This window comes from Poromitra crassiceps, assembly GCF_964638095.1.
Source record: "Poromitra crassiceps genome assembly, chromosome: 9".
Taxonomy (NCBI): domain Eukaryota; kingdom Metazoa; phylum Chordata; class Actinopteri; order Beryciformes; family Melamphaidae; genus Poromitra; species Poromitra crassiceps.
Genome location: NC_139630.1, coordinates 36,887,115 through 36,900,291, shown reverse-complemented (window position 1 = coordinate 36,900,291; position 13,177 = coordinate 36,887,115). Strand labels below are relative to the sequence as shown.

The following is a 13,177-nucleotide window of genomic DNA, read 5'->3' as shown; positions in this document are numbered from 1 at the left end:
CTTTTTCCATACTGACAAAAATATAACAAGGGCACTCGGAGAGCGCAGACCTCCGCCATGGCCCACTATTATTCGCTATTAATTGTTTGTTCATTCCGCTCCAAAATGTAATGGCTTCTTCCTTGGCCCATGCCACACCCTTCCACAAAGTTTCTTGAAAATCTGGCAGGTACTTTTTCCGTAATCCTGCTGACAGACAAAGAAACGGCACCAAAAACATACTGTAACCCAATGAGTTGCCACAGCAGTAACTTGTGCACACTTGTTTTGTGCAAATGTATTAGGTGTGATATTCACAACACAAATCCTTCACACATTTGTGTGTGTGTGTGTGTGTGTGTGTGTCTATGTCTGTGTCTGTGTGCAGAGAGGCGCTGATGACTCGTAGCCTGCGGCGGCTGAGAGAGCAGATAGTGAGAGCCAATCAGCTGGCCCAGGAGGCCGGCTTCATCGCCGAGGAGCTCAACAAGAGAACAGAGTACCTGGTCACACTGCAGATACCTGCCACCAACCTGGACGCTAACAGGAAGGTAGGGTGTGTGTGTGTGAGAGAGAGAGAGAAACACAGATTTAAAAATTCAACACGCAACATTATAACATTCACTCCCTCAAATCATCAGGCAAAGATGTATGGGCATCCTATTGGGCTTGACTGAGTATATTTTCCAACGCCTCCCTAGTAGGGGTGGGCGGGTGATATGGCCCTAAACTAATATCACAATATTTCATGGTATTTCTGCAATAACGATGTTCTTGACAATATGACAAAATACTGAAAAATATTGTATTAATAATTTCAATTATGTACAATTGCAACAAAATACGTTTTTTAGTTTTATATGTCAGCATAAACCTAACAGTTTGCCTTCAAATATTCAAATATGCCTTCAAATATTACCGTGGTTTGTTGTACATGCTCTTTTGTAACCAAACCACTTCCACACTGCTGAAGCCACTTCCCTTTTTGGAACGAGGCAATATGGTACACCCCTACTCCCTAGTCACTTATCCCCCCGCCCCCCTCCCCCACAGCGTGACGTGGTGCTGAGCGAGCCGGCGGTTCAGGTGCGTCGTAAGGGGAAAGGGAAGCAGATCTGGGCCCTGGAGAAGATGGAGAACAGGCTGGTGGACATGAGGGAGCTCTACCAGGAGTGGAAGGACTATGACGAAGACAACCCCGTGAGTGCAGAGAGACATCCCATATAAACAGATCCATCTGCTTACTGAGATTTACTTTATCTGCAGAGGTGAAATTGTTTGGTGGACAATAATTAATATAATGTAAATAATTGGCAATTTTCATGTTTCAACATCGTTTGAAGGATTAGATGGTCTTGTATGGGTTGAGACAATTGTCCAACCTCTTGGGCTTATGAAACCCATTAGATAAACACAAAAATGCATGGCGCTCAACCTGAAAACCTTTCCTGTTTTCCTGAAAAATGTACATTTAGGAGATATAAGGGTTTCATGCCACAGTTATGAAATACCGTAAATAGATACATTATATTACATTAATGAATCCAATGTTATCATTCAATTATAACATTGTCTGTAGGTGGAGAGATGGCACTTGCTTGCTTTCATACCTTTTTTTCAAATCTCCGTTTATTGAATAAAATTAAACATTTGATGAGAGCTAAACAAAAAACTGATTGATCATTACTGGTTTTGTAACACATAGTTTTACTTTGGCACAAATAGAGCTGAGCAGTCAAACCAATCGATCATTGATTCATTGATCATCTCGTTGTTATTCTTTTTTTCCTGCGTCAGGTGATGCGTTCCTACTTCAAGCGTGCCGACCCGTTCTTTGACGAGCAGGAGAACCACAGCCTGATCGGCGTGGCCAACGTCTTCCTGGCCTGTCTGTTCTATGACGTCAAGCTGCAGTATGCAGTACCCATCATCAACCAGAAGGGAGAGGTAGGAGCCAGGCAGTGTAGATTGCCAGGACAGCTAATCATTTTAACCAACACTATTCATTGTAGTTTTGAGGTCGCCCACTATGCCTTAAAAGAAAAGTGTGTGTACGCTTTTATGGATCTAATGATAATGGGCCTGGGTGGCAATGCGATACTGTATTTCACCAGGTAATTTTATTTCTTGGTAGCCAAACTCGATTCTAGGAAAGACATAACAGAAGACGCATTGACTTCCTGTTAAAGTGTTTATTAGGATTGAAGGATTGACCAGCCACAGCTATAGTTTACCAGCCCTGTCTTTACTATGGAACAAAGCTGGTGACGGTCTGATGTGTTGGGGTGTGTGTGTGTGTGTGTGTGTGTCTGTGTGTGTCTGTGTGTGTGGCAGGTGGCAGGCCGGCTGCATGTGGAGGTGTGGCGGGGTACTTCCTCCAAGGAGGGCTTGGAGGAGGAAGGATCCAGCCTGTCAGACGGAGAAACCCAAGAGCGCAAACTGGACTGTGTGGTAATTAAGCAATAAGCCCCAAGAGGCCATGGTTTACAGTGATTAGGGGTTTTCTTAGGCATGCCGTGAATTAGCAGAAGAAAGTAGCAGAATTTGTGATATCAGCACATATCGTATCGTTGTCCAAAGAATCTATACAATATTGTATCGTGATGAACACCCCTATCGCTGATGTGACGTTGAGGTCTTAAAATATATCTATCTTCTATATTTCTATATTATTTTTTTCATAAATTGTGACATCACACACACATACAAGAGACAGACACACACACGAGCCTAGGTATCGAGAGCGCGAGATGCCTAGTATATTGAAAAGGTCTTAAAAAGGTATTGAATTTAACTTCAGGATTCCTGTGAGCAAGTACAACTGGCCATGGGAATAATCGAGAAACGCCTCTGTGATGGAAGTCTCCACTTAATCACCCAAATCCCACCTCGTTTTCCCTTAAACATCCATGTCTGGTTTCTACAGCAGGTGTTCAGTAGGACTACATACAGCAGGTGTTCAGTAGAACTACATACAGCAGGTGTTCAGTAGAACTACATACAGCGGGTGTTCAGTAGAACTCAGTAGGACTACATACAGCGCGTGTTCAGTAGGACTACATACAGCAGGTGTTCAGTAGAACTACATACAGCGGGTGTTCAGTAGAACTACATACAGCAGGTGTTCAGTAGAACTCAGTAGGACTACATACAGCGGGTGTTCAGTAGGACTACATACAGCAGGTGTTCAGTAGAACTACATACAGCAGGTGTTCAGTAGAACTACATACAGCAGGTGTTCAGTAGAACTCAGTAGGACTACATACAGCGGGTGTTCAGTAGGACTACATACAGCAGGTGTTCAGTAGAACTACATACAGCAGGTGTTCAGTAGGACTACATACAGCAGGTGTTCAGTAGGACTACATACAGCAGGTGTTCAGTAGAACTACATACAACAGGTGTTCAGTAGAACTACTGTACATACAGCAGGTGTTCAGTAGAACTACATACAGCAGGTGTTCAGTAGAACTCAGTAGGACTACATACAGCGGGTGTTCAGTAGGACTACATACAGCAGGTGTTCAGTAGAACTACATACAGCAGGTGTTCAGTAGAACTACATACAGCAGGTGTTCAGTAGAACTACTGTACATACAGCAGGTGTTCAGTAGCACTACATACAGCAGGTGTTCAGTAGAACTACATACAGCAGGTGTTCAGTAGGACTACATACAGCAGGTGTTCAGTAGAACTACATACAGCGGATGTTCAGTAGAACTACATAGAGCAGGTGTTCAGTAGGACTACATACAGCAGGTGTTCAGTAGGACTACATACAGCAGGTGTTCAGTAGGACTACATACAGCAGGTGTTCAGTAGAACTGCAGTTGAATAGCCAAACAAGGTATTGCCAATGGGGAAATAGCTCGTTAAGTAAGGGGGATGGCAGGCAGTCAAATAATTGTTTTCCCTCTCCTCTCTATCTCACTGTACTGCCACCGGTTTAATTAACTCTGGGTCGAATTGATATCTGGGTTGTTTGTTGTAGTCAGACACCATAGATAGAGACAGCAAGCGCTTTCCCCATGTGGAGATTATTTCATGAGTTCAGGACAAAGCCAAGACAGTGTAAATGCATTCTGAAGTGTACACAAATAAAAGGTTGGGCATCAACAGGATTATTGATCATAATATTTGAAAGGATTTTGGAGCTGTGAGTTCGTCTCTGTATTGTTTTATTTTTCCTCTCCCTGTCTGAATAGTTAGTGTTGTTTCCCTGTTTATCACCGGTTCCTAACATACAGCAGAACGGCACGTAAATGCAAACTAAATTGGACTTGGCAGATGGCGATTTTGGAACGAGATCAACTTTACTTTTATAGCAAAACGGTATCAATCCAGTTGTTATTGTAGCTACAGTATATGCGCTATAAGTAAACATACTGTAAACCTCAGAAACCAGATACATGCTGTGATCTATAATTAATAAAGCTGCTGTTTGGTCAAGCAGATAGTAAGATAACTTATACAATATGCTGGAAATTAAGTCAGAATTGTTACAGTAAAAATAAATGATAACGTTAGAACTTTTTAGAGCGTTAGACTACATTATGAGGGAAATTAAATCTTACAAACTATCAAAGGTTTTTCTTTTGTTTTTTTGGGATACTCATTTTAATGAAAAAATTAAATAAAAAAGACAAAACATAATTGAATAACATTAATGCCCACAGCGATTGGTTCCTGGTTTGTACTGTACCTTAGCAGCACTGTTTGAATCACGTCAAGACATTTTCCAAAGCGATACTGTATGGTTGGCCATTGGATCGAGTGTTAGTATTATAAGAGCCAGTATACGGCTGATTGTCTGGTCTTCCAATGCAGAAACCTATCATGGACCTCACCAGGTCAATTTCTGTTTGTTTCTGACCTCCTCTCCTCTCCCTCTCACTCAGGTGAAAATCCTCCAGGCGTCTGGTCTCCCCCGCCACCTGTCCAACTTTGTCTTCTGCCAGTATCACTTCTGGGAGCAGGAGGAGCTGGTGTTCATCGCCCCGGAGGTGGAGCCCTCCACCCCTTCCTCCGCCTCCAGAGACCCGCAGTGCACCGTGGTCTTCGACAGCACCAAGGTTCACTCATACGAAGACTGTTGCTTCCAAAATGACGACATGCTTATATCCTCACACGAGGACTAACAAAATCAAAGTAAAAAAATCACAATGGAAAACAATTTTAAGTCCTCGGTTATTTCAAAGCCTTTACTTATAAATGACCTTTTTGAGGATAGTCAGTCGTGCTCTAGAGTCTATTTTCTTTTATTAATTCATGCTTGCAGTGAAGCCAGGACCCCACTGAAAAACTGCAGAACTTTACAAATCACACAATTACTAAATATAAAAAGATAGGCTACACACAAAAACAATTACAGGGTTAAAAATATTTCACGGCAGCAAGGACAGGTAGCAGTCATGGTAGCCATTTCTGTTATTTGTGCGGCCATCTAAAGAGTCTCATTATATAGTCGAACTGCAGTCTGCAGAGTTGAGTTTCTCAGCCTGTTGGTCTTGGCCTTGGGTTCAGCCAGCTTGTGCTGGTTCCTCAGTGTCTTGGCAGTGCAGCTGCCTCGTGTTGGAGGTAGTAGGTCATGCAGAGGGTGTTGTTTGTTGTGCATGTCCCTGACCAGCTTCACTGCAGCCTCCTACCTCCTGGTTTGGAGTGATGGTACGGGTTGTGAGATGTTACCAGCTCTCCTTCTGATAATTTTGCAGGCACGTGTTTAGTCTCTCAAGACAGACGTTTTGTCTCACGCAATTTACAAATGCTCCCGCCTACCCGACCAGCAGCTCTCAAAGTTGGTCAAAAAAGAATGATGGATATCCGGTCATTTCCTCACTTCCCTGTCCCCTGTGCAGTTGCTTAATAGCTCAGACTGGAAAACAAACTATAGTCGAATGCTAGCTAGCTGCTGAGCAGAAATGGAAATTGGACGATATTTTCGATTCATTTTTCTCATTCGTTTTCGTGATTGCTTGAATACCATCGAACTTCGGTCTGAAGCGTTTTTTTCTTCTTCTTTTCTTTGGAAGATGACAACTTCCTCTGTCTGCATTTTAATGGGCTGAAGTGCAGACTGTCTCTGGAGCATTCAAAGATTGTGGAAGAGATAGACTTGCTTCAAAGATTAGTTGTGCTGTGAAAGTCATGAATAGTAAGTCACATTTTTCTTGCGCAGATAAAAAAAAGTGTTTTTAAATTAGTTTTTCTTTCTTCACAAATTCTATCCGGCCCATTGATTGAGTCCATATTTTGCATTCTTCATGACATCACAGCTTCAAGTTTTAGTTCTCTGGTGTCTGGCTTTGAGTGAGAATTGTCAAGAAAGAAGAAACCCTGTAAAAGTATGGCCTTGCCCTAGTAAACCAGAGGCATACTGTAGATACTGGTCACCTGCCTTTTTATTTTAAGTTTCCCATTTGAGTTCGGCTCACCTCATCAATTGACTGGTATCAAACCCAGCTACAATCCACCCAGATCTTTGTTAAATCTATCCCAATTTGTCAGTAAAAGAAAATGTGTCTGTCTTCCTCATGTCTTCACCTCCTCAGGAGTTGTCAGTCACCGTGTCAGAGGACTTTTTGGAGTTTTTGGCGGAGGGGGCGGTGGCCATCGAGGTGTACGGCCACAAACAGGCCAACCACCGCAGGAACCTGGCGCTGTGGGACCTGGGGGTGATCCAGGCCAAGACCCGGTCCCTCAGAGAGAGGTACGCTCGCACTAACACACACAGTCTCATCTAAGACCAGGACGTGATTCCTCTGGGAATAACAAAAGCCAGGTTTTGTTTGTGTTTTCATAGGTATTCAAATCCTCTTTTAGCCCTTAGCCCTGTTCTGATGGTTTAGTCTTTTCCTTGCTGTAGGTGGAGTGAGGTGACTCGCAGGCTGGAGGTGTGGGTGCAGGTGATGGAGCTGAACGACGTGGGAGAGTTCACAACCGTAGAAGTCCTTCCTGCCAAAGACATCAGCACTGGAGGAATCTTCCAGCTCAGACAGGTATTCATATACATGTGTGTTTTTTTTTTTTTTTTCCTTTGTTAGAATTGGAGTATCGATTGAGAGTCACTTGCATCAATGGCATAGATATCTAAAGTATTTGATGCACAAAGGCTTTTGATTCAATTAAGTCGTCGCTCTAATTAAACTTAATCCAACCCAATAAAACACTAATAACAAAAAGATATAATAAAACAAGGAAAGTAGTCAATAAGACTGCTGAAAATTCCATCTACAGTCTTTTGGAGCCGTGTTTTGCTCTCTTTCTGCACTTTAACTAACTCATTGCTCTGTAATATTTGTTATTTATTCTTTTCCTTTACAGTCAGTTTTTACATGTGTATCTATGATTATGTGGCTGCCGTATCAAGTGAGAATAATCTGAAACATATTGAATTGAATGTCACCTGACCTGACACATGTGCCCCTCCCGTGCAGGGTCAGTCTCGGCGCATCCAGGTGGAGGTGCGTTCGGTGCCGGACTCGGGCACCATGCCTCTCATCACCGCCTCCATCCTCTCTGTGTCCGTAGGAGACGTCAAGGTCCGACAGGCACGTCCCGCCAGAGCCAGCCAGTCACAATGGGTGAGAAGTCCGACTGGGGTAGTTAACTGGAAATGGGGTTGGACAGTTCAACAAATACATCGGCAAGGGTACTAAATGGAAATTCCCCCACTTTTTTTGCTTTAAAATGTTCTGTTCATTTAAAATGTCGCCTAGTGTAAGGCATTCAAATGGGGAAACACATTTGACTTCAAATGTATTGAGATGAAGCACAGAAGGTAGCATACTGTAAACACAGCTGACATTTTGAATATCGTTCCTCAGGGTGCGCTGGTTTTATCTCATTTGAGTGTGCTACAACTTCCTGTTGGGTGGTGACTAACTGTTACTTGTTTGTCAGTTTTTGGCTGGACCGCAACAGCAGGGCCAGCCCTATGAACGTGAATATCTGTCACTGAGTAATCTCTCACGGCAGATTTTTGATTTGCATGAAAATATGTCGGCATGGTCGAAGAAAATCCGGATAATAGCGCTACTAATAATTGCGCGAGCTTTCGGTAAGATTAGCATAAAGGGGCGGGCACCCAGGCGGCCTTTCTGACATGAATAGCAGAGCTTGTATTGCCTAACATCTCTAATCTTTGTGGGAACAGTAAGTTCAATTCACTCTCTCATCTTGACATTTCAGGGCGGGGATGAGGAAATGGACAGCTACCAAGTAAGTAGATGATCTCTCCGTCAGAGGCTAATTATAAACATCTTGCTAGGAATCTCCCCACAGGAATAATTAGTTTGCTTGTAACAGAGACTGTGCATCCCTAGTGTGGAAAATAAATCAAGTAGTCTATTTTCGTACAACTGAGGTGTGTGTGTGTGTGTGTGTGTGTGTGTGTGTGTGTGTGTGTGCGCGTGCGTGCGTGCGTAGGAGGTCGACCTGGAGAGGATGAGGGAACAGTGGCTGGCCATGCTCACGAAGAGACAGGAGTACCTGGACCAGCACCTACAGAAGATTGTTTCCAAGCCAGGTACAACTGTATGGTCTGACTAATATAGAAGTTCTGAATATAACTCTAAGGCTGAGTGTCCATATAGCATTTTTTTTCTGAGCGCCAATAAGGAGAGAGCGTATGCGGCTTCATCTGACCGCCTAGAGAAAAAGCGCAGCACCTGGCGTCTTTTTTCAGAGCGCTCAGAGTTTTTCGTGCGGCCGCTCAGAGCACTTTTCAGAAAGGCGCTGATGCCGCCGCCGCTGGGATGAAGTGCTCCTCAGCACCTTGCCAGTGCTTTTCTGCCAGAGAAAAACCCTATATGGACACACACCCTAATATGGAAGCAGAAACTATGTTACCAATTCATTTTCCTGCCAATATGGTAACATGTAATTTCCTCAAACTTTGAAACAGCATGACAGATGAATGTTTCATATTCTCAAATCCTGGAAACACATTTATTTGGCTCTATATCATTTAGCAGCACTGTTGATGTTTTTCCTCATTTGTCATAATCAACAATCACAGATATTAATGAATCTGTATGAGTGTGTCTGAATGTAATATGAGTTGATGCCAATATCAAGCCACAATAAGGCAAATATGAATTATAATGGTTGCCCGATATATGTGTCTGGCCCTTCCTTAATATTTAGCATTCAATATTTGCAATTCTAAAGCAATAAAGTATTTTATCGGATTATGGGAAAATGCATCACATTGTATTTAAAAGTAATCAACACCTCATTTTGAAAGTGTGTGTGTGTATCCTCTATGTGTATTCATTTATTTATTTATTCATTTATTTATGTGTGTGTGTGCATGTAGATAAGTCCGAGGACGATGTTGAGAGGGAGTCCCAGCTGCTGGAGTGTCGTCTGACCCTCACTGAAGAACGCAACGCTGTCCTGGTGCCTTCAGCTGGCAGCGGCATCCCAGGAGCCCCTGCTGAGATGTGTGTGTGTGTGTGTGTGTGTGTGTGTGTGTGTGTGTGTGTGTGTGTGTGTGTGTGTGTGTGTGTGTGTGTGTGTGTGTGTGTGTGTGTGTGTGTGTGTGTGTGTGTGTGTGTTAGAGACTGAGAGAAAGGAAAGCATTACCCATTCACTTCCCCACCCAGCTTTTAATTAGCTTGTGTGGAAATTCTCACGTCCCTCTCCCAGCAGTTCCCAACCTTGTCTGACTCATGGACCACTTGAAAATCTCCAAAATGTTTCGCGGCCCACATCCGAGCATAAACAGTACGGAGGCCAAATCATGCGTTCTCAGAGCACTTTCTAATAAAAGGAGCTGTCCATCAGCACCACACAGAAATCAGAAACTGAAAGTGAGGGGCTGTCTGCAATATGCTAATTAATGAATCATTGATTACAAATCAAATAATGGTATCAATCAACAATTCATTCTCATTCATAATGGTAATAATAATTACATCCTCCCCCACACAGACTAAGATCGTAATGTTTTGGAAATGATTTGGTGGCCCACTTGCAATACCACAATCCTATTTATACCAAAACCCTATTGGAGTCGCATGGACTTGACTGCCTCAGCTTAGTTCAGGATGAATGTCTCGCTCAACTGCTCAGGTTTGGAAAGGGCTTAGGTAAGAAAAAAAAAGATGGACAGGTACACTTATTAGAAGTCTATTAAGGAATTATTAATAATTTCAATCTCAAGTCAAGTTTGCACTCACAACCCCCCCTTCTTGACTCAGGATAAGTGTGTTGCTCGAGAGCAGATATTCTGTTAATAAAGCAGAAATGATCTTCTTGTGTCTCTTGGGGCCGGGGATCTCCACACCCCTCTGTGCCGCTGTCTGAAAGAATAGATGTGGAGCCTCTGTGAGCTGACTGGGCCGTTTCTCCGCAGGGTTCCTGTCCCTGGAATGGAAACCCATGTTCCCGTCCTGTTCCTGGACCTCAGTGGTACGTTGTCTGTGGTGCTCATAATCTGGCTGGATGCTCCAGTCTCTCAGTAAATAATGCACTCTCTCCCCCCCTCCCCCTCCAGCTGATGATTTCCAGGCCAATCTGCCAGCCCCCCTGGCGGGAGGCTTGGACGCATTACTGAATGAGGAGGACGAGGAGGATTTCTTTGACCTTCACATTGTCAAACACTACGACTCTGAGGTGAGGCAGTCTCATCTTGTACCTCTCTCTCGCTCGCTCTCTCTTGTGCGCGCTCTCCCTCTCTTTTGCTCGCTCTCTTTCTCACTGTCTCTCTCGCTCTTTTTCTCTTGGTCTCTTACTCTCTTGCCAAATCCCAGTTTCCCAAAGCGTATCAGGGAGATTGCTTATTGCAGCTGGGGGTTGACTTGACATTATAACATAGTATATATGCTGTTGTTTCTGAGATGCTGAACCACCACATCTGGCACCAACAATCATGATAAAAGTAGCTTAGATTGCACGTTCTGTCCATTCTAATGCTTGGTCGAATAAAAACAAGCAGGTGTAGTGTACCTAATAAAATGGGTGTATATCTATATCATGTACATTGTGTAATATATATATATATATATACATATATATATATATACAAATATATATAAATATATATAAATATAAATTGGTGTATATTATCTTGTGTATGGTTATCTGTCCCTAAGATTTTTCCTAGAGATCAACCAAAACATGTACGTTCAGTTGTACAATATCACAAAACTGTTACCAGAGTGAATGATCAACTCGGGAAACCACAAGTTTACCAGCCAATCTCTCCAAAGAATGTAGTGTACTCCTTTTAAACTGTGCTTCTGTTCCCCTTTCCCCCTCCCTGTTCTCTCCGCTCCCCCCAGGTGAAGGTGGAGGCATCCTGGGACTCCACGGTGCACGAGTGCTCTCAGCTGAGCCGCGGGGCGTCGGCCGACCAGAGGGTTTACCTGACGGTCCGGACCTTGGTCGTGCTCAGCCACCCTGCCCACATGCAGCTGGTCCTCCGCAAACGCATCTGTGTCAACCTGACCGGGCGACAGGTGGGCTGGCAGGGAGACGGGATGCGTAGGGAAGATGGGTTCACAGACAGGAAAGGAAGGCGGTCACAAAGGCGGACATATTCACTCTTTCTCATTTACACACTCAGACGTTCCTACAGACACAATTGGCGATGTCTGCGGGTGGGAAACTGGCGAGTCCTGGTCGCTGCACTAGCGCCTCCTCTGGTTGGCCTGTTCGGGGGGAGGTGAACTGGTGGGAATAGCATGATCCTCCCACGCGCTACGTCCTGCTGGTGAAACTCCTCGCTGGCAGGTGAAAAGAAGCGGCTGGCTGGCACATGTATCGGAGGAAGCATGTGCTGGTCTGCGGCTCTCCCCAGATCGGCAGAGGGCGTGGAGCAACGACCAGGACACCAGGGGAATTTGCCAAGTACAATTGGGAGAAAAACTGAAAAACAAACGAACAAAACAAAGAGACGTGACTGTGTGTGGTTTGTCATAGGCTATTTTCTGGGACACATTTTCAGATTACAGACCAGTTAATTGGGGACAGCTTGTCCAATTGGGGACAAAAGCTCTGTCCCCAATTTGGAAAAAGTCGATTTTTTGGTAATGTCCCGAAACGTGATCGTGTGCGTGTGTGTGCGCGCGTGCACGTGTGTGTGTGTGTGTCAGGGTTTTGCCCAGAGCCTGTTGAAGAGGATGTCCCAGCGCAGCACCATCCCCGGCTGTGGAGTGACCTTTGAGATCGTCTCCAACATCCCGGGGGTATGAGACTGGATTTACACTTGACAACAGGCTTCACACTTCACAACATCATTTGTCTTCATTATTTTGTATATTGGATGAATCCAGAAGTCATCATACTGGATGCGTGAGCGATCATCGCATATTTGTCCAAAACCTGAAGGAAAAAAAGAAAGGGAAAAAAGACTGACTGACAGATCTGAAGAATATAAGAATAGTGCAACAGAGCTCTCATGACCCAACCTGTCTCGTCGTTGGGTGGTGAAAGTTGAACAAGTAAAAAAAAGAAAAGAAAATGGCATGGAGTGGTAAATGATGAATGATAAGCAGCTGTGTAATAAACAGGATAATGTACAAGGAGCCTGGTGATTATTGTAAAAAGAAAAGATCAACAAGGTGAATGAAGACTCAGAACACATGACACACGGTGTCCTTACTGCCTGCAGGACATCCAGGGTCCAGAGGACCGGGAGATGCTGGCCAGGCTGGCAGCCAGCGCAGACGACGAGCAGTCAGCTGACAGCGAGGCGGCCATCGAGAAATACCTCCGCAGCGTCCTGGCTGTGGAGAACATCCTCACCCTGGACCGACTCAGACAGGTCAGGAAATACAGTCACATGACACATGACACACTGTATATACACTAGGGATGTGAATGACTACTTTTTAGAATGATTTATCATGAATCCTGATACGTAGGTGGTGAATACAAGGAAGATATGATGCTATATATAATAGTAAAGTATATATAGTATAATTTGATTTTTATTCTATGTGATCCAGTGTTTTGATTTCTATCGGTGAGGTGACCAGCAAATAATCATGCTAATGAACATGATCTGTTTAATTCAACATCATCTGAATAACTGAAATTTGTGACCTGTTTTGTGACATTTTACTGTGCCACAACAAATATATCTCAGTGCTCCCTGCATTATATATTTTTCAGCAATGGGGAAAATCTGAAATAAACGCGAAAAATAGGAAAGTTTGTTTCTACCCCCTCCTAAATTAAAAAGTTAATTAAT

At 43.8% G+C, this 13,177-nt stretch overlaps 1 protein-coding gene across 5 annotated transcripts in view; it reads left to right on the top strand.

Annotated features, from left to right (window-relative positions):
* Window positions 1–13,177, top strand: part of LOC310782787 (kinesin-like protein KIF13B) — a 44,853-nt gene that overhangs the window by 21,014 nt on the left and 10,662 nt on the right. For all 5 annotated transcript variants that reach the window (XM_083643541.1, XM_083643540.1, XM_083643539.1 and 2 more), the window contains exons 20-35: window positions 368–530; window positions 1,033–1,179; window positions 1,777–1,926; window positions 2,314–2,430; window positions 4,878–5,051; window positions 6,528–6,685; window positions 6,842–6,974; window positions 7,413–7,559; window positions 8,167–8,196; window positions 8,404–8,503; window positions 9,296–9,422; window positions 10,337–10,392; window positions 10,478–10,596; window positions 11,265–11,441; window positions 12,078–12,170; window positions 12,596–12,748. In XM_083643541.1, coding sequence (XP_083499667.1) covers window positions 368–530; window positions 1,033–1,179; window positions 1,777–1,926; window positions 2,314–2,430; window positions 4,878–5,051; window positions 6,528–6,685; window positions 6,842–6,974; window positions 7,413–7,559; window positions 8,167–8,196; window positions 8,404–8,503; window positions 9,296–9,422; window positions 10,337–10,392; window positions 10,478–10,596; window positions 11,265–11,441; window positions 12,078–12,170; window positions 12,596–12,748 — 2,044 coding nt within the window. The remainder of the gene's footprint in view (window positions 1–367; window positions 531–1,032; window positions 1,180–1,776; window positions 1,927–2,313; window positions 2,431–4,877; window positions 5,052–6,527; window positions 6,686–6,841; window positions 6,975–7,412; window positions 7,560–8,166; window positions 8,197–8,403; window positions 8,504–9,295; window positions 9,423–10,336; window positions 10,393–10,477; window positions 10,597–11,264; window positions 11,442–12,077; window positions 12,171–12,595; window positions 12,749–13,177) is intronic.